The sequence below is a fragment of the Parasteatoda tepidariorum genome, chromosome 2, assembly GCF_043381705.1.
Source record: "Parasteatoda tepidariorum isolate YZ-2023 chromosome 2, CAS_Ptep_4.0, whole genome shotgun sequence".
NCBI classification, from domain to species: domain Eukaryota; kingdom Metazoa; phylum Arthropoda; class Arachnida; order Araneae; family Theridiidae; genus Parasteatoda; species Parasteatoda tepidariorum.
The window spans coordinates 23,433,446-23,454,733 of NC_092205.1; the positions used below are offsets into that span (position 1 = coordinate 23,433,446).

Here is a 21,288-nt window from a genome sequence, read left to right on the forward strand (position 1 = left end):
ATCTAGTCGAAAAATGTGCGGTTAAGAAAAACTTAGTACAACACCCATTTTCTTAATGGGTAACAGCAAAGGAAACAATTATTATATATTTAATAGAATAATAAAAATACTTCTTTAAGGGATCTATTTTCCTTTTGACGAACCGTGTTGATCGAGTTTAATGCCTTTTCGTATGAAGAAATTTCTCATTTCATTTGGAATATTGTTTTCATTTATTTATTTTGCGTTATGAAATTATTTGATTACTACATAAATCATCCGAGTATTTAACTAGGTAACCGAAGGAGTTACATTATTTGAATTATAACTATATGTGAGGTCATAGATCAATAGGAAATAAGTTTGATAACAGTTCAATGCGGAATAGATTTACAAAATCAAGTGGCTTATTTCTGATTTTTTTTAAAAAAAAGGAATTTTTTCATAAGAGATTCGTAAGTTTTTTTTTAAGTAAGTAAATGAATATTATTTTATTTTAGGTTGAAGGATGGAAAAGAATTGATTCCAACCAACAGAGTGGAATCAGTTGAAGAACCAGATGGTACAGTGGCTTTGGTCATCAAAAACGCACGACCAGAAGATGCTGGCGACTATTCGGTTGTGGTACAAAATTCCCTGGGTGAAGCTAAGAGTGAAGCTCCTGTTGAAGTTCAATGTTAGTATTTAATGGATTTTTTCAACTAAATATGTAAATAAAAAAAGTGCTTTCCAATACAATTACTTTCCTTGGAGGAATAATGTTCTTAAAAATGTTAATGCCGAGAAATACTTTAAAATATATTAAACACGAGTTCTATCAAAGATATATTAGAATAAAAAAAATGGCGGCCAAGAACATGACAAAAAACAATGGTTGGATACTTGAACTTCAAGAAGAAGATCACCGATACCCACACATGTGACTTATGACGTCAGCTCCAGCTGATCGTTTATAAGCAAAATGGCGTGATAAATTTGAGCTAAGTTTCTCCACATAAGTTAGAATGTTAATTAAAGGGAAGTTAATTAAGCACAGAGCCATATCACACATCGAATTTGTTGAAATATAATTCTTTCTTGTCAACGTCTTTTACTTAACTTACATTTATTATTTGTATACGTATTTTATGGTTACACCTCAGTTTTTACAATGCAGAGAATGAATTCTGCTATGCGACCTCTTAAATAATTTCATTCCATCTCTTCTTTATTTTCAGACCCACCAACATTCCAGAAACCATTGAAGCCAGTTAATGTAGTTGAAGGATACCCCGCCAAATTAGAGGCCAAACTTGCTGGCTCGCCACCGCCAGAAATCAAATGGTAAATTTTTACTCTACTTGCTTTTAAGTCGGAAAGGAAATGATTTCCTTAAGAATTATTTTCTTGAATATTTTATTGAAGTGTGTTATGTGAGGATCAATTACTGGATTAATTATGGTTATTTTTTTAATAAAAAAATTAGAAAAAAAATCATAATATTTAAGAGTTTATTTTTGAATAATGGTTGTTATTTTATAGCTTTCTATTGTATAAACTTGGCTTTTGTAATTACTTATTCTGTAAAAGAATACAAACTTTTAACAGCATATAAAAGTGTCTATCATTAGCTCTTAGAATTTTTTTAAACATATTTTTTATACTTTTCTTCGTATTTTGCAATAATACAGATCAAAATAAGTGAAAAATATTATATTTAGCTTGTTAATAGTTTATGATTATAAAATACAACATGAAAGATCCATGTTTTTTTCTACGTTAAGGGTAAAATCTTCCAAACACTGCTCACTTCCAAACAATAATTTTTCAAATTTGCGCTCATTTTCAGTTATTTAGGTCTAAGAGAAACAATTATTCATCATTGGAATTTTTTTAATCCACAAAATCAATTATTATATTTATGAATTTCTGAATATGAATGAAAAAAAAATTAAAACTATTTTTTTGGATTTTATATTTAGTACGAATATAAACGCGATTATCCAACAGATTTTTTTAGAAACTATTAGCCTTTTTTTTAGCTTAAAAATACCAAAATATATTTTTACTTGTAATTAGTGCTCCAGAAAAAAAAATATATAAAAGGGACACTGCTGTCCCATATACATCAAAAGGTTAATTTTAAGACAGATCTATACTGCTCAGAACTAATGGTGCTCACTTTAAAATTATTCAATAAAATCCAAATCATCCATCTTAATTTTTAAAATGATTATAAAATTCTAAACATTTATCTCGTTTTCTTTCCTTACGTATGCAGACATTTCAAAATCTAATTAGAATAATACTTGTTAGAATAATTTTAAGAAATAAAACAATTTTTATTTTCTGTTTAATGATGTATTCATTACATAAATTCTATATATTCATTAAAGAAATACTGTATTTTATTCATTCTTTAACATCAACTGACTTTTTGCAAAATCCTCTAAAACACATAAATTATTATATAAATTAAATTATCCTCTAAAACACATTGTCTTGCATCAAATGTTATTATGAACCCGTTCCAAATCATGATCACATATACGTGATCATGCGATTTTCTAATCATGGTTCACTGGATATGAGATGAATCTTTCAGACTTCGGCTCATGATCACTTGAACGTCATTTAGTAATTGATATTCTTTAGTACGGACCTAGGAGCATGCTGTCCTAAGGAAGCATTTTTTTTCCGTCCACGGGTCCTGAACGGGTTAAAAACTTACATTATTTAAGAATGTAAAGGAACTGATTTTGGTTAAATTGTAATAGATTTGTTAAAGACAGTACTATAACTGTATAATCTACACATATCATTTAAAAAGGTGTAGACCAATTGCAACCTAACTCTTAAATCAGAAACTTTTGTGACTAATTGAAGCAATTATGTGTAAACATATCTATCATTTATTTTTTTCACTGCTATCTCATTGACCTTGAAATGTCTTTTCTAATTGCGTTTACAATAGTCAAAATTTCTTTATCAGGTTCAAAGATGGCGAAGAAGTAAAACCTGATAACGTACATGTCAAGGAAATAATTAGTCCAGATGGAACTGTTGCTCTTCTCATTGATAACTGCAAACCAGAAGATGCTGGCAAATATTCTCTTGTGGCAAAGAATCCATTGGGAGAGAACAGCAGCAGCGGTGGCCTTGGCGTTTCAGGTGAATCCATTGATTCCGTTATTTCAGTTTTAAGTTTTAATTCAAAAGCCGACATTTAACTTGAGGAAAGGGTCTTACATAAACCAAAAGATTATAAAAATTGGTATGTAATCGTGATCCATATCATTATTTACAAATTATTATTTCGAATATCGTTATCAGTTACAGGACTGTATTAAATTTCAACAGTTATTTTTGTGTTCACCAAATAATTTAAATTTGACATTAAGTAACGGGGGTTGGGTGCATTTAGCAGTGTTATTTTATTTTATGACCGTCGTTGAACAGCCGACCCAATTTTGAATTTACGACTACCGATGATCAACTCCGTAGCCTTGTAATTTTGAATCCAATTTAGAAGACAAGGGACATCCTACTAGATCAAGTATTGGGAGACATTTGCCTCTGTGGATGACTTTCTGATGGAGCTAACCCACATTTGCGTTAAATTAAAAAAAATAAAAAGAAGAAGAAGAAGAACTTCCCATGGTTGGATTGGCAGCAAGGGGGACTCTTGCCCATGATGCGGACTACCACTGAGGATATTTTACGTCAGCACTGTGGTTGGTGCGAGCCGAGTGCGGAATTCATATCCACCAGACATCGCTACGATCGAACCCGGGTCGCCTCATTAGGAGGCTAGAGCTCTATTCCCTGAGCCACAACGGATCGCAGAGTTATTTAGTGATAAATCGCCAATAATAGTCTCTTCTCATGTTTCTAAGCGTCTGATAAGATTTCACGGATATTTGGAATTTGAAATTAATAGCTGCGAGATTATGTGGATTTCAGCGTGAAATGGCTCTTCAATCCGACAGCAAAATCTTTCTTAAAAATTTTAAACTGTCTTTAAATGTGTGTCTTAAGTTAGACTTTTTTAAAATTTTTATTGGGATGTAGTTCCTAACCTGATGTAAAAATGAAATTTCGGCATGTGGTGCCTGATCTTAATCTTCAACCAGCAGTTAAAAAAATAATTGCTTTGTAATCTAAGAAACTGTGGCATTTTCTCTTTATAATTCTAAAAAAATAAGAAATAATACTAACACTTTACGAAAAATAGTTCGACAGCTATTGAGTGCAATTTTAGTCATTTAGTCAATCAAGTCCGATCCTGGCACACACCTTTAGGATGAGATGAAAACAATACACACTATAGCTAAAAACAAATTTTTTTTAAGCATTAATTGTGTGCAATTTAACCCAAAGCAAAAGAGACTATTGCGGAATTAATTATCAAAACATGCTAAAACCACCCTTTAATAGAATCCTAATCGAATTTCTGAAAAATCAAATTTTTGTTAGGCATATGTTTTAGAAACTTTACGAACAGAAAGAACAAAGTTACAGATGCGGATAACATTTTTTAAAAGAATTGAAGGGAAAAAAAAACATTATGGAAGGGGGATATAAAAGAATCTGAAGTTAGAAAAAAGTTATGGAATGAGTATTTTTATTCAATGTCAGTAATTCTCACACCCTCAATCTTTCAAAGAACCTGAAAAGCGCTTGATACTTTAAAAATGAATTTATCAGAAAACAAAAGAAATATTGAAAGTTACAAAAACTTTTAAATAATATTGAACTTTTAAATTCAAATTTACAAGTGAAGCAAATATGTTAGCATTTTAAAACTCTTTTACAATTAAAATCTGTAACTTCCGTTTAATTTGGCAAATATAAGTTTGTTAAAAATAAGATAGGAACGTAGGAATCAGCTTGACTTTTACTAGGTATATTTATGTTTAACTTTGAAGCATTTTTACCCTAAGTGTACACTGTTAGAATTTTCCTTCTAGAATTATGAAAAAGTAATAGACAGCAGTCTATCCATCGAATTAAATTTTATGGTAATGAACATTTTTACCTATAAGGCTAATAAACCGTTTACAACTAGCGTCGTTAAAATACCATGAATACAAAACTATACGTTTTTTTAACCATTTATTACTAGTATGGTTTCTTAAAAAAGAGATTTAACTAGACTTAATTCAATACCTTTATGGTGCGCTAATATCTCTGCGTGAGTGAAAGTATCGAACAATATAGCCCAGGGTCACAAATTGGGAAGTGCAGGACGCTGGAAACTTCTTCCTGTGTTGAAAGAAATGGAGGAAATATCGTGGTGTCACTAGTACTTAAATTCCCGTTCTATTGGTCATGAGATTGACAAATTAGCTCTCTTGTCTATAATACGTACACAGTTGCAAGGAGCTAAGTGGTTTCGTTCGGTGAGGTTTGCTGGTGCGATAAAATTCTGGTTGTTTAACCGTATTAGATGAAAACTGTTAATAAACGATTTTTCTCACTGTTAAGGCCTGGTTTCTTAGGACAGGACGCCGTCAGCTGGAAATCAGCGCTAACCTCTGATTGGTTCGTTTGTGAGTTTGATAGTATACGTTATCGAACGCTCATCTTGAACTACAATTGCCGTCCAACTCAACTGCAGTTGGATTACAACGTGACGTTAACCANTAAACGTCTAAAAAACGTTTAAGTGTTTGTATTGAATGCATTGAATTTTTTTATATTTCGCGTTTATTTATGCATTGAATTTTCACGCTTTAAAATGCAGAATATTAGTGAAGCAATATTTGATAATTTATTTTGCTAATATGTTTCTTATTTAGCTAATGTTTTGATTTTTTCACCATGTACAATCTAAATAGCTAATATACTTTTTTAAAAGCCAATAAGAACATTGGTAGAATTCTTCTACATAAGTACAATACTATGTCTTTGATGATAAAATACTATGTCTTTGATGATAATATATTATGTCTTTGTGCTAGAACATTGTGTTCATTGGCGAGCGAGCGCAGCGAGCCATGGTTCACGGCGTGAACCACATAGGATTGCGTAGCAATTCTCGGGGGTTGGCGAGTGTTAGCGAGCAGGGGGCGGAGCCTCCTAGTTTAGAGATAAATCGCTAATAATGGTCTCTTCTGATGTTTCTAAGCAGCTGATAAGATTTCACAGACACTTGGGATTTGATAGCAATTTCTACAAGATAAGGTGGTTTTCGGCGTTTCTACAGGTTTTCTAATTCTCAACCTGATCTAAAAATGAAGTTTCGGCATGTGGTGTCTGATCTTAATTTTCAACCAGCAGTTAAAAAAATAATTTCTTGTAACCTAAGAAACTGTGGCATGTTCTCTTTATAATTCTAAAAAATAAAGTATAGAAAATAATATTAACACTTTACGAAAAACGGTTCGACAGCTATAGAGTGAAAATTTAGTCATTTTGTCAATCAAGTCCGATCCTGGCACACACCTTTTGTATGAAACGAAAACAATACACGCTAAAGCTAAACATTTTAACTCATTTTTTGAGCATTAAATGTGCACAATTTAAAGCAAAGAAAAAGAGACTGTTGCGGAATTAATTATCAAAACATGCTAAAACCACCCTTTAATAAAATCCGTATCGCATTTTTAAAAAATTTAATCTCTGTTAGGCATATGCTTTAGAAACTCTGCGAACAAAAAAAAAAAGTTACAGATGCGAATAACATTTTTTAAAAGAATTGAAGGGAAAAAACATTATGGAAAGGGGATATAATAGAATCTGTTGGTTAGAAAAAAGTTATGGAATGCGTGTTTTCATTCAATGTTAGTAATCATCACTCCCTCAATCTTGCAAAGAGACTTAAAAGAGCTTGATATTTTGAAATGAACTTATCAGAAAACAAAAGAAATATTGAAAGTTTCAAAAACTTGTAAAAAATATTGAACTTTTGAATTCAAATTTTGCTAATCAAGCAAATATGTTATTGTTTTATAACTCTTTTGTCAATTAAAAACTGTGACTTCTGTTTAATTAAAATGCCAAATATAAGTTTGTTAAAAATAAGATATAAACGTAGGAATGAGTTTAACTTTTAATAGGTATATTTATGTTTAACTTTGAAACATTTTTATCCTAAGTGTACACTGTTAGAATTTTCCTTCTAGAATTATGAAAAAATAATAGGCAGCAGTCTATCCATCCAATTAAAGTTTACGGTAATGAACATTTTTACCTATACGGCTAATGAACCATTTACAACTAGCATCGTTAAAATACCATGAATACAAAACTATACGTTTTTTTAACCATTTACAACTAGTATGGTTTCGTAAAAAAGAAATTCAACTAGACTTAATTCAGTACCTTTATGGTGCGCTAATGTCTCTGCTTGAAAGTATCGTACAATATAGCCCAGGATCACAAATTGGGAAGTGCAGGACACTGGAAACTCTTCCGGTGTTGAAGGAAATGTAGGAAATATCGTGGTCTCAACAATAGTACTTAAATCCCCGTTCTATTGGTTATGAGACTGACAAATTAGCCCTCTCGGCTTTAATACGTATGCAGTTGCAAGGAGCTAAGTGGCTTCGTTAGGTGAGGTTAGGTGGTGCGATAAAATTCTGGTTGTTTAAACGTATTAGGTGAAAATTAATAAACGAATTTTCTTACGGTTAACAATTTGAATACTACCTTATGTATGGTTATTTGACTGGTTTGTTTGAATATGGTTAAATTGCAATTAAATAAATTGTTATCGAAAAAGAAAAATTTGAGAAATTTCTAACAGTGCAGATATTTCAGGTTATAAAATCAGCTACTCTGAAAATTCTCTAAAGATGAGCGTGATTTTAATACACTGTCATTCTTTGTGAAAATATCCCTTTCAGGTTATATTGTTCTCTAATCTTTATGTTTATTTATCTAGACAAGACGTCTGATTCGCCTCCATCTGCACCTTGCTTTGTGTCACCAATCGGAAACTTGACTGTGAAAGAAGGTGAACCAATCAGGTTCGAGGCGATAGTGTCTGGAAACCCCCTGCCTGATATCAACTGGATAGTCAATGATAAGCCATTATCACAGTCTGATAATACCCTAATGACATTCGACGGAGAGAAAGTAAATTATATGTATTATCTTGTATTCACGCTATCTCATGTATATACGTATATGTATCTAATCGCACAAGATACCAGATGAGATTTATCACAAGATACGATTGTTGAACTTATCTTAAGTTTAAGTTTTTAATATGTTTCATTTCTGTATGAAACTTTATACAATACAAAATATGAATGTTTGAATGTGTGCGAAGGAATACGATTCCTAAATTTATTTTGCTTGTAAATATTTCCGTGATTTATTTTTTCTGTAGAATTTAAAAAAAAAAAAAATTATGACAAATTATTTTTCAGGTATATGTTTTCTGAAACCTACCTCCATTTTTTTAAGTTAATGCGCCGCAATATCTTATTGGTTAAGGCACTGAACTGCCATTGTGGAGAGCTGCGATCCAGGTTGGGCTCAGCTTCAGATCGATGGGTACCAGCTTGCCTTAAAAGGAAAGGTGACGCTGTGCGGTGTACTAAACCGCATTGCCACAATCGTGTTGTTCATCATGAAATTGTGGAGCCTTAACCTCCGAATGATTCCCTGGTTTACAAAAGGCTTATTTTTAAATTAATACAAGTCCTCTCAGAATGAACCAATAATCTTATAACAAATTTTTACTAACTTGGTGTCATAATTTTCACTTTTATTTCTTAAATTCTTCGAGCATATTCGAAGAAAATCGAGAAGCTTCGCATAGGAAACGTTTTTACGGTCAATGCATGCTTAAAACGTTATCTGAAACTCAAATTATTTTCTCCTGTATAGCAGTTATTTGCATTTTTACTCTTGCATGCTTTCAATTTTTCATTAATAAATTTATCAAAATTTTCAATGCGACATATTTAGCTCATGGTATTTTGTGTGGAAAGAGTTTTTTTTAAATTATATGTTTCTTAAAACTTTTAGATGCTTATAACTTTAATTATATGTTTCTTTATTATATTTTGAACTGGCTCATTAAAGCAGGGGAAAAAAAGAAATTAAATTGAAGTAATCGTCTACTTTAATCCAATTTTAATTAAGCATTTTTTTAAAATTTTATGTTTTTCAGTCTTCACAAGATTTGGTTTTTTCATTTATTAAAAATCCTACACAATTGACGAGTATATTTGCAAATAAGATTTTAACTAATTGTCTACGTTCTTTTTAAAGAGTAGTTTTGCCAGTAAAACTCAATGTTCCGAATCATTGAGATGAGTAGCGCCATAGATTTTCTAGTAGTAATTCCTAATTTCAGTTCTTATGGTAAAAAATAAATAAATAAATTATATCAATAATAAATAAGTAAAGAAATGTGAAATAGATGATTCCAAGAAACTAAAATTGAAATATATACTTGATTAAAAACTTCACTGGCTTCAAAAAATATAAAGATGGCAATAAAAGTGGACGTGTTTCAAACGCTCAAAAATTGGTGCTCGATCTCAAGACTTGTCTAACGTGAATGAATAAAACAAATATGATTTGAAACGTAAAACCTAAAGTTGCCTGCAAAAAAGGAGAAGTAAAGATTGAAAAACAAAATAATAAGAACTTAAATAGTCGAGAGTAAAATTGAAAAATAAAGATGAAAAAACAAAACTAGAAAAAACTCAAGTTACGAGAGACGCAGATCTAGGAAAAATACATTTTCACACTCTGTGGAGAGGTGGTGAGCAGCTCATGTCGTTAACATGGGAATTGGCGTGAGAAGGGAATTGGCATATGAATGAAAAATGATTCCAGGTAATCAAAATGAGCTGATATGACAGGTGTGGAAATAATTTAAGCATTATCAAAATTAAATTCATGTCCTAGATTTTGACAATGTGCAGCAATTGACGATTTATTGCTTTCTTGATAGTGGGCATATTTGAGCAATTCTACAAATAAACGTCAATTAGGCGGCCAAAAAAAATTATTTTTTTCGGGGGGGGGGCACACTATTTCTACATGAATTTTCTTCTTTTTTACACCCAAAAAAGGCAAGAGAAAATCGCGAACATGACATTTTTTTCTTTGTGACATACTTTAAATGTGACATACTCTTTCTGACATACTCAGATAAATATGAGCCATTTATTCAGATAAAACGATTTTTACAAAAATATAACATTATTATAATGTCTATCTAAAATGTATTTATAGAGATTTCATACTATAAGATTATATTTTAGTATAAAAAACAAAAATAAAAAAATTTAATCGAAGTTCGTAGATTGAAAAAATCGGGAAAAATTTAAAATTAGTATTTTGTCATTTAAAGTATGTCACAAAGAAAAAATTTCATGTTGAATTTTTTTTCTTGCTTTTTTAGGGTAAGTGGTACGTAGTGGTAGGGTGTAAAAAAGAAAAAATTTCATGTTGAAATAGCGTGCCCCCCCCCCCAAAAAAAAATAATTTTTTTTTGTTTGGCCGCCTAATTTGTGTTTTATACTAAAATATAATCTTATAGTATGAAATCTCTATAAATACATTTTAGATAGACATTATAATAATGTTATATTTTTGTAAAAATCGTTTTATCTGAATAAATGGCTCATATTTATCTGAGTATGTCAGAAAGAGTATGTCACATTTAAAGTATGTCACAAAGAAAAAAATGTCATGTTCGCGATTTTTTCTTGCCTTTTTTGGATGTAAAAAAGAAGAAAAGTTATGTAGAAATAGTGTGCCCCCCGAAAAAAAAATTTGGCCGCCTAATTGGCGTTTATTTGTAGAATTGCTCATTTATCGTGGTCCTTTAATCTAATTTTTAAAGCACAAGGGTTTGTCTGATGTAACCAAGGTCACACTGGCTAGGTGTGTGGTAAATGCCCCTGCAATTTCCAATACTGATAGGATGTTTAAGGGAATTTAATTTTTTAAACAGACCTGAAAATAACTTTAAAACCAGACAGGGGTAGGATGCCAGCAGTTTTGCTGCTAACGGGGAGAAAAATAGTTTTGTAACTAATTCTCTTTAAGATTAGGATGAAGAGGGGTGTTAGGATCTAGTGAATTTAGCAAGAGCTGAATCAATTATAGAAGGGTTAAGTCCACGGTTGTGGGTTTAGCGATCGACAGAAAGTGTGGCGTAAGCGAGTGAAGGAAATTAAGTTTGGAATTTAAAGAAGAAGAGTTTCTTTCGAGTGTTTAAAACATGTTTTTTATTACCATCGTTATATTTTCAAACTCAATGAAGCTTTTAATCAAGTGAAGGAATGGACAATAGTTGGTAAAAGAGCCTTATTTATTTTATGCAATGAAACAGTCTTCAAAAAACAGCAATGTAAACAAGTGCAATATTGTAGTGTAAAATTACTCATTATTGCTAAACATGTAGTAGCGTTATACATACTTTTATGCATAAGGAATTAATAAAAACGACGATTAAATTCTTTTTAATGGAAATATTTCCTCATTGAATGTTTTAGTAATCTAAATACGAAATGCAATTTCAAATTAAAAGGGATAAATTACTTTACTTTTCAGGCTATCTTAGAAATAAAAGAATCCTCCCCAGACCATGTTGGTACTTACCAATGCAAACTGACGAATCCACTGGGTGAGGCAAGCAGTGATGGATCTGTTTCAGTTCAAGAGAAAACAGCCCCCCGATTCATACAACGATTGAGTGATTACAATGTAAGTCAATGTACTCACACAAACAAAATGATCACAGAAGCACCAAAAAACACAGAATATTTGTGCTAAAATGACTAACTTACTTGATATATTGCTTAAAGTTGTCGAAATAGAAATATTTAATAAATTCTAGATGAGTTAAGATGAAGATTAGCATACTAACAATGTTCATCCCGATATTATTTATACTTGTGTACAGTGAATGACTTCTTATTTAATGATCAGATTTTTAAGTAAAATGATGCAACTGTAATTGTTCGAGTGGTATGCCTTAAGTATGCTACATACACGCGATATTTTAAGTTACGAAATATGACACAAAAATGCATTTTCCATGAATTAACATATCTTTTTATCGCAATAAAAAGATCTTGTCTTTAAATAGCATATTTTGCTACTTGAAGTACGATAATTAAACCCAAATAACCCAAACCTTAAACAAAAAAATATCCTAAGTCGATATTTTAACTATTTGCGCTAAAATGTTCAGAAAAATGTTCAAATTCTTAATGTAATAATTTATAATCTAGCATTTTCTAAATTCACAAGAACTGTTGTTTCATGCGTTTGTGACATTTAAAATAGTTAGATCATTTTTGCAATCTTATAATTTTATATTTCCTAAGAATTTATTAGTCAAGCATCACAACAAACTATCCAGATAAATTACGTCGGCTCAGGAAAACACTTTTCAAAAGAAATTCTCAAGTAACTGCACAGTAAAGCGTGCTAAATCGCAACATCATTCATATTTTTTGCGGCCTAATTTCAGCTCCAAATTTAATCATATCATAGCGCAAATTGAATTTTTATAAATGTGATTACCCAGTCGTAGTGGCTCAGGAAATAGAGCATTCGTTTACCAATGAGGTGCCCAGGTTCGAATCCAAACTGTGGCTGGTAGATACGAACTCTGCTTTCGGCTAGCATAGACCACAGTGCTGACTTAAAATATCCTCACTGGTAGACGGATCATGTGTTAGAATCCCCTTGCTGTCGAGATAACCAACGAGAAGTTTCCATGATTTATCTCGCCCTGTAACGCAAATGCGAGTTAGTTTTACCAAAAAGTTCTCTACGAAGGGTAGTTTCTCCCAATGCTTGATCCAGGAGTTCCCTTATCTTCTGGATTGGGTTCAAAATAACAGGACCGTGGAGTTGAACATTAATGTTGTTTACTCAGAACTAGGTCTGCTGTTCAACGCCTGTTATAAAATAAAATAAAAACTCGATTAACCGAATCTGGGGTTCAACTTAAAAATTAAAATGATATAATTTAGCCCTTTATTAACGTTTTAGTAAATTTGCATGTTATTATGCTTTAAGTACCCCTCATTATGATGCTGAGCAATTTTCCTGGAAAGGTATACAAGAGAGGAAAAATATGCAAGCATTTCCTAATAATCCAGTGGCGATGAAACAAGAATTCAGGATTGACAAAGTTTGGTTACAAATCCTTCGCTGATAACACTCAAGGCATTTTAAATAGAAATTTTCATAATTAACGTCTAATTTATGTCTAACATTTAAAAAAAAAAGGATTATTTTTTATTACAAACGAAATCAATGTTTATTCTTGATGCATTTCGTTCTTTCTCTGATGTAATGGTGATTTACTTCCAGGGTTTCATTAACCAGCCATTGAAACTCAGCTGCAAAGTGATTGGATATCCAGAACCCGAGATTGAATGGTACTTCAACGGCGAATTAATTTCACCGAGAGATTCGAGATATACGTTCACAAACTTTGGTGATGTGCATGCTTTGAACATCCAGTCCTGTCGCCCAACTGATTCTGGTGTGTTTGAATGTAAGGCTAAGAACTCAGTAGGCGAAGACCACACAAGATCTGCCGTCAATATTAGGTAAAAAAGCCTTAAATGGTCATTTTGAAAAATGCGTGTTGAAGTTTTGATTGAGAAATAGGTCCTATTTTAATGCGTTCAATTTTTCTGATTGTTGTTTTGCTGAAATAAATCCGCGAAATATTACTGTTACATACTTCGGCTTTTTCGATGGTATTCTTGATTTTGATATTTAAGTACATTTCAAACATTAAATTTATTGAAAATATAAAAGTTAACTAATTGGTAAATCAGCTTTGTGCGTAGCTGCTATGTTAGTAAGATTAACTCTAAAAGCTACTATTATTTTAAATTAGAGACTCGAAGCTATTTATCTAATCAATCGATTATGTTAGCAAAAGGATCAATGCGGGAAAAGTCAATTCTTTGTATTTTATCAGTCAAAAGCGACACTCCTTGCAAGACTTTTGGGAACCGAAACGAAAATAATAATATCAACTTTAGTATCAACTTTTTTTAATTGGATAATTTGAAAATTAATTAATTTGATATCTGCAAGCGACGTCAATTGTGGGTCAGCCAATCAGGTTCGACACACAACCGTGACGTCTCTTGCAGGTATCCAATTAAATCTGGTTCGAAAATTGATTTTTCATTTTTTATTAAACTCCACAAAACTACAATTACACACTTTTATAACATTAACATTTTATAATTAAAAAATATATTTTATAAGTCTCGAATTTTAGAAAAGATTGTAAATGATTTGATTTCTTTTGTTTCTTCAATGATTTTAACGATGCAACGTAATGGAATTTTTATCTCATTTAAACGCAATTACTCTTGTCTTGTTTTCTTCAACTTTATTTATTTTTCATTTCTTTGTTTCCTTTTCGGCACCCGTAGTTTTTCTAATTTTGTTTTTCACGCTTATTTTCCATTTTGTCGACATTTTTACGTTTCCTATTCAAAATCACTTTCGTTTTTCTCGCTCTCTGCTCGTATGTCTTGAGAATGGGCGCCAATTTTTGAGCACTCGAAACATGTCTACTTTTATTAACATCTTTACATTTTTTTGATGTAAGGGAATTTTATTCCTCATGAAGTATACCTTTCATCTTCAGATTCTTGGGCTCATTCATTTAATGACTCTTGTCGTTGTAATTCTATTTCTGTACTACAAATAATAATAATAAATCAATAAATAATAAAAGTTATCAACATTTCTGTCTTAAAAGTTTTCTTTTTTGATCTATTAATTTATTTTTAGTGAAAAACCCGAAAAAGGTGAACCTCCAATGTTCTTGAAAAGAATTGGCGACAATGAAGTAATGGAAGGAATGACAGCCAAATTCACCGCTTGTATTACCGGAACTCCTACACCTGATGTTAGCTGGTAAGTTTCTTTCCAATTTTATTTGGGGAAACCAAATTGAATTAAAGATTTCATTTTTCTAACCAAAAAATCTGATTACCATATTCATATGAATCTCGTTAAAAATTAGCATTCTATTTTTAAAATAAAGAAATTCTGTTTTCTCCGTTTAAAAAGAAAAGTTTAATTTAAATATTGTGAGAAATATATAATAAATTTGGCATTTAATACATACTTTTGTGGATGAAATTTTGGGAAAAATACGTTTTTTGCATTCTTAGGGAAATATATATGTATAAAAAGCAAGAAAAAACAGTCCAATGTACTAGATGGTCCTGTAAATTGTACGATGATGCATTGTACCTGGGAGCATTGGATGTTCCTCCTTGGAAAACACACACTTGTCGGTTGATTAAATTGGAATATCCATGCAATAGAAAGTTAGTTTTCTTGTCAGAGCTAAAATAATTGAAGAAAAGTCAATGAATTTTATAATTGAATACTTCAAAAATGTGCAGCTTTACTAAAACTATAAAAAAAATTTACGCATTGTGAGTAGCAGAGTCACAAAAAAATATATTTATGCTAACTAGGACGGTTGCACATAATTCGGAACTATTCAAAGGGTGATACCGTCTGTCTAAAGGTAAAACATTAAACTTTTTCGATTTTGTTAAGCATAACAAAAATAGTTCCGTTTTTTAATTGGTATGTTATCTTTAACAGAATGACATTTTTTTACTTATCTAGTTTAATTCTGTTTCCAAATTTTTTATGAGATTTTATCTTCAAATCAAATTGATTCAAAAAGCTACTCTTTGATTAGCTTGATTCTTTGATTTGAAAAACTTTTAGCACACGCCTGTAAAATCAGAAACAGATCACAACACAGTAGCAGCAGATTGCACCTTTTGTTGCATATATCAACCACGTATACCAAAATCAGCTGGGGTGTATATATTCACGTTGGTCTAAGGAACACGTGATCCAAAGTACAATGCTAGTACCAACGTTCGAGTTTAATGGAATGTTTGTTTACAAAAAAATTTCAGTAACTATCTTTTTTTAAATAGATGAAAATACATTTTGTAGCTTTCTATATTAAGACAGCTTTCAATTAAAATAGTTATTTTTATTAACAGTTCTTTTTTACTTAGCTTATGTTGCATTTCTTGCGTTGCATTTATTTGCTTATCTTATGTTGCATTTATTTGATAGGGTGAAAGAAGGCAAGCCACTGGATCCGTCTCCAAGGCATAAAATGGAATTAGAATCCACTGGAATTTTGCGTCTCATCGTCAGAGAAGTAGAGTCTGGTGACTATGGTGACTATAGCGTCACTATCTCTAACATCCATGGTAGCGCTACAAGCAGCGCCAAGCTCTGCCCAGACAGTAAGGATGCATTAGAATTTATAACTCCTAAAACTTTACTGACTGTTGTTTTAGGAGCCATGTTGGCTATAGCATTTCTTATAGCCGCCATGATGCCCCCTGAATTTTATTGCTCATCTGACACTACCTTGGGCGATATTAAGGACTTTTTGTACAGCTGTAAAGCTGATTGTAAATGTCGGGAAGAATAGTTTTTTTTTCATTTCCAGTTAATATAGGGAACAAAATTTTTGAGCAAATATTCTTTTTTTTCTGTGGAACTACCAGAATTGCAAATTGTTTTTCGAATATTTTAACTTCTTGCTATTTCTTGGTAGAGCATAGGTGGCATTTACTCAGAATTTTTTAATATTTTCAACCAACAATAAAGATTTTATTTACAATTCTGAGTCAAATATAGGGCAAAAATATAAGGTACTGCCGTTCTATACTGACCAGTGGCCAGTTGTAGCATTTTTAACCATGGCGACTTTTACAAAAACTAAAAATTCTAACCGATTTGAAAAACTTGATATTAATATTAATAAACGTGATATGATATTAATTAGCCTGATAATACAAGTAATATATAAACTTGAAAACAAGGTTAATTTCTAAATGTTTCCATGTTTATTAAAAAGATATTATAAATGGAAATTAGGTGCCTTTTCTTTGAGAAAAGTGGCGACTGGCAGATAATTTTCTAATCGCTATTTGTTACATTTAGTCTCCCAGTGGCGATTTTGACTTTTTCCCCCTATAAAGTTAAAACTAAATAATAAATGAAACGGGTTTTTTTTTAATTATTAAATAGTAACATAATTGGGTAATATTTAATTCCTAACTGAAATGAAAATTTTAACTAAGTTAAATAAAGTACACATTCACGTAAAAAAATAGGCAAAATCTTAAACTTAAATAAATATTTTACTAGACAAATAAATTTATCAAAATAGGAAACGTTAACTATTTTGAATCCTTATATTAAAAAAACTATTACAGTTGAAAACAAAAGGTAGAACAATTATGATTGAAAACGATGGATAACTTATTTTAAGTTCGTGTTTCTTTGAATTTAATTTCATCAAGGGAAAATGAACATTCAAACCTACGAAAAAGAAAACGAAAACAGCGAAAACGAACGAACGATCGAAACGAAAACGAACGAAAAATTAAGAGGCCTCTTGGAAAGCCACCAGCTGCCTAATAAGCTGTAAACATAAAATGCTATGTATTAAAAGTTAGCACACAAATTTAAAAAAATATTTACCCTAAATAAATTTTATTCCGGAATGGAAAAGAAATTGTCGAGTAACTTCGATGAAATAATATCTAACTTCTCAAATATTCTTGATTTGACAATCCCTTCATTTTCCTTCTAGCTATAATTTTTTTCCATTCAGATAATTGTGTTAAAACTAATTATACAATGTTTTCAACAACTAGAATATTTTAACTGTACGTTCTTATGAACGATAAGGGTTCCAATGACTCTTATAGAGTAGAGGTAAATTTAATCGCTTTATATGGGTGTCTATGTCTACTTACAACTCGTGATTAAATATTGCAACTCTTTTGGTTCCACTTGTAAAATATGTAAATTATTTTATTAGTTGTTTGTAGAGCAGATCGTAGATACAATTATTCTGCTTTGTATTTTCTAGTCAAGCATTGTTAAAAACAATTGTTCTTAGTTTTAGTCGTAGTTGAAAATATTCGTTATATTCATGGAAAATATTCGTTTACATAGTTTCATTTGTACATAAGATCTCTAAATGTTGAATGTGTCAAAGTCCTTGTCCTGCAGCTTTGCTGATATAGATTTCATTTTGAACGAGTATTTTTTTTTCTTACTCTAGTTCACTTTTACAATTTGCTGGTTTGATTTAATTTCCTTTATTTAAGTGTCAATAACAAATATTCCTTGCATTAATTTAATTTCTCTACCCATTTATGTGATTTACCTACTGAAATAGAGCTCACCAAAACTAAATGCATGATCCGCTTGCAGATGAAATAGCCAATTAAAAATAACAGCTGTTATATTAATTTGCCTAAATTGAATAGCCATTATGTGTCTTTCTTTAAAATCTCTTAAAAAGGTTTCGCATCAAGATTTACGCCTATTGCCACTCAAAGAAAAATAAAAAAATTTAAAATATCTTCCGCTCACGTTGCCAAAACCTAGTTTCGTACTTGAATGAAATAAAAAATTAGAAAAATCTTTTCTAAAACATTTATGTTGGCAAAAGCTTGTTTTCCCCCCGAGAGGCGCTACTATCTTGAACCTAAGAAACGCAATAATATTATTACATTGTATAAATAGATTAAACTGCTGTATATTTTGTCCAATCCTCTGGTTTTTGCAAGACGTTTTTGTCACTTAAAATATATTCATGTAGGAATTCGGTGCTCAAGAATTTTTCAGCACCAAAATTTGATCGCACAAGATATTCTTTGCACCACAGTTTGATCTCATAAAATATTGTCTGCCCCGAATTTGATCTCACAATATTTCGAACTATTTATACCCATAAAATATAGCAATAGATCTTGCACGCCAAAGATTTTGAAATCACCATATTTTTTCACATCGTAATTTGTTTGCATCAGAGTTAGATCGTGTAAGATTTTGTTCCAATATCTTACCTTCACCAGATTTTGATCTCAAAATATTTTGTCAAATTAAACCATTATGGTATCAGATGTTGCTTATTCAAGTTTTTTTCCCTGTGCCATGATTAAATCACACGATATTTTGTTTGCACCAGTATTTGATCGCACAAAATTTTGCCTGCTTTAGAGTTTTTTCACTCAAGGTTTTGCATCATATTTTGATCATACAGGATGCATCATGTTTTAATCATTAAATATTTTGTTTGCATTAGATTTGATCGAGCAGATTAATTACGCAGATTTTCTCTTGACGAGATTTTTACCAGACAATTTTTTTTATACGCAGTATAGTCTTGATTACACAAAATTTTATTTGCACCAGATTGGGATTAAACATTTGGACTGATGTACAGCAGATTTAAATACCGCTAACTTTGTCAAATAACGACTTTGATTACACATACATTTAAATGGAGCAAGATTTTGTCTGGATTACTTTTTGATCGCTTGAGACTTTTTTTACCAGTGAAATTGTTCTAATTAACTTTTATTCTCTTCAGAATTTGTTCATGAACTATTTGATTCATACAATAAATTTCGTTCGAACATCAGAAATACATAAACTTTTATTTCTAATAGATGTTGTTCACTGTTGGCGTAAATATTGTGGCGTAACCTTTTTATAGTAACGAGGGATGTAAATCATTGTATATAAACTTGTATCTTAATTTTAATTCTCTATCTTTCTGTAAAAATTCTATTCCTTTAATGAATTAAATATTTATTCTTTGATAACAGTGTTGGCTTTTAATTCATAGCTTGTCCAAAGCACTAGAGATAGCAGTGTTGTCATTTAAATGCACTGCTAATAATGATTGCTTTTGGTAATATGAATAAAGATTTCCTTTACCACTAATAACTTCGGATAAAACATTTAGCATTGGTGAGCTCTGTTACGTATTTTTTTTTATTACATAGTCATTTTAATGACAACACTGTTTGATGCTTTATATTTATAATAATGCATACAGTTTACAAACCTAAGACCACCATGAAGAAAAAGATTTTTTCACAAGTTTAAAGAGGGTGATCCGCAATTACCGTCGTCATCATTGGAAGAGGGGGTTGAGAACTGGATATAGCGTCATGAAGTATATTGACAATTAGTTAAAGGAAAAAGTCATGCAATTTTACTTCTCCTGCAGTTAAACACGAGGATTTTGGTATGGAATCAATTGCAAGAATTTCGTTTACGCAATCAAAAAGGGAAAATTTTAATATCTTGATTCGCCAGCTACATGCCTCCATATTTTCTCCAGGGAATTTTTTCGATGAATATTCTTTTCAAGAATGATTTTATCTCTAAAAATTTTTAATAATTTCTTTTAATAGAAAACTGATTATTTATTACATCTGTGCCATCTGTGGTTTGGAATCAATAAGAAACAGCTATTTTAAACTTTGATTCAATACATAAAAGGATTCGTATGAGGCATTTTATACTAAACAGATAAATGTTATAAAAATCTACAATATCTTGGCAATTTATCGAATATTCCGTATTTTACATGCTTTTATCAAGAGCTATTTTTGAATAAATAGGTAGGAACACTGTTTCATAAGGTTTGTGGGATGTTCTTCAAAGCTTTTCTCAGACACTTTTTACAAAAAATAAATAAATAAATAAAATAAAATAAAATAAAATTTGAATTATTCGCATTGGAATGGGAAAAAAGGGAAACGCAATACTCGAATGAATTCACATCCATGTTGGCTTTAATTGAAAAATACGTTCAATCTCACCATTGCACTCATTTTTTACAAAAAATTATAAATTATAAAAAAAAATATTAATTTAAATTGTTGCAAATTTCTTCCTCTCTTCATAGTCTTTTCATTGCATTTATGAATCACAAAATATTTAACTAGTATTACCATAATAATCTAAAAATTGCTATAATCCAGCTGTATTTTCTTGTGCACCATTTATTTATAGAAACACCATAAATATGGCTCAAAAGTTTCGCATATTGTGTTTTTGCTGAATTTGTTTTATTTTGCAAATATAAAATTTTTTTTAATGAAACAAAGCAATTGTGTGCTCAATTTTGCAAGTTAACTCTACAAAACAAGCAATTTTTTCAAACAATGAAGTATGAGAGCCTATAAAAAAACAAATTTTAAAGATTTTCCATTAAGAAATAACTTATTATATTAATATGTTAATTCATCAAAAGAATTAAATATTGATTAAATGAATCTATATTTAGGAAGATTTTTAATAACGCTAATAAATTGAATAATAAAAAGCATAGTTAAACAATCATTTTTTCACGTTATTTTTCAGCTTATTATAAATTGATTATTTTTGTCTCCTTTAAACAACATTAATGAAAAGTTAACATTAATTTTAAAAAGCCTTATTCAAAATTTATTGAACTTCAAAACTGTAAAATGAAATTTGTTAAATAAAATTTTT

General features: G+C 30.6%; 1 protein-coding gene across 1 annotated transcript in view; it reads left to right on the forward strand.

Moving 5' to 3' along the window:
• LOC107442351 (obscurin) overlaps positions 1–21,288 on the forward strand; it is a gene marked incomplete in the record, with an annotated part of 263,706 nt that overhangs the window by 200,870 nt on the left and 41,548 nt on the right. The window contains 8 exon segments of the mRNA XM_071177300.1: positions 480–655; positions 1,197–1,302; positions 2,951–3,129; positions 7,847–8,040; positions 11,488–11,640; positions 13,264–13,505; positions 14,716–14,841; positions 16,039–16,214. Of these exon segments, the coding sequence (XP_071033401.1) occupies positions 480–655; positions 1,197–1,302; positions 2,951–3,129; positions 7,847–8,040; positions 11,488–11,640; positions 13,264–13,505; positions 14,716–14,841; positions 16,039–16,214 (1,352 nt within the window).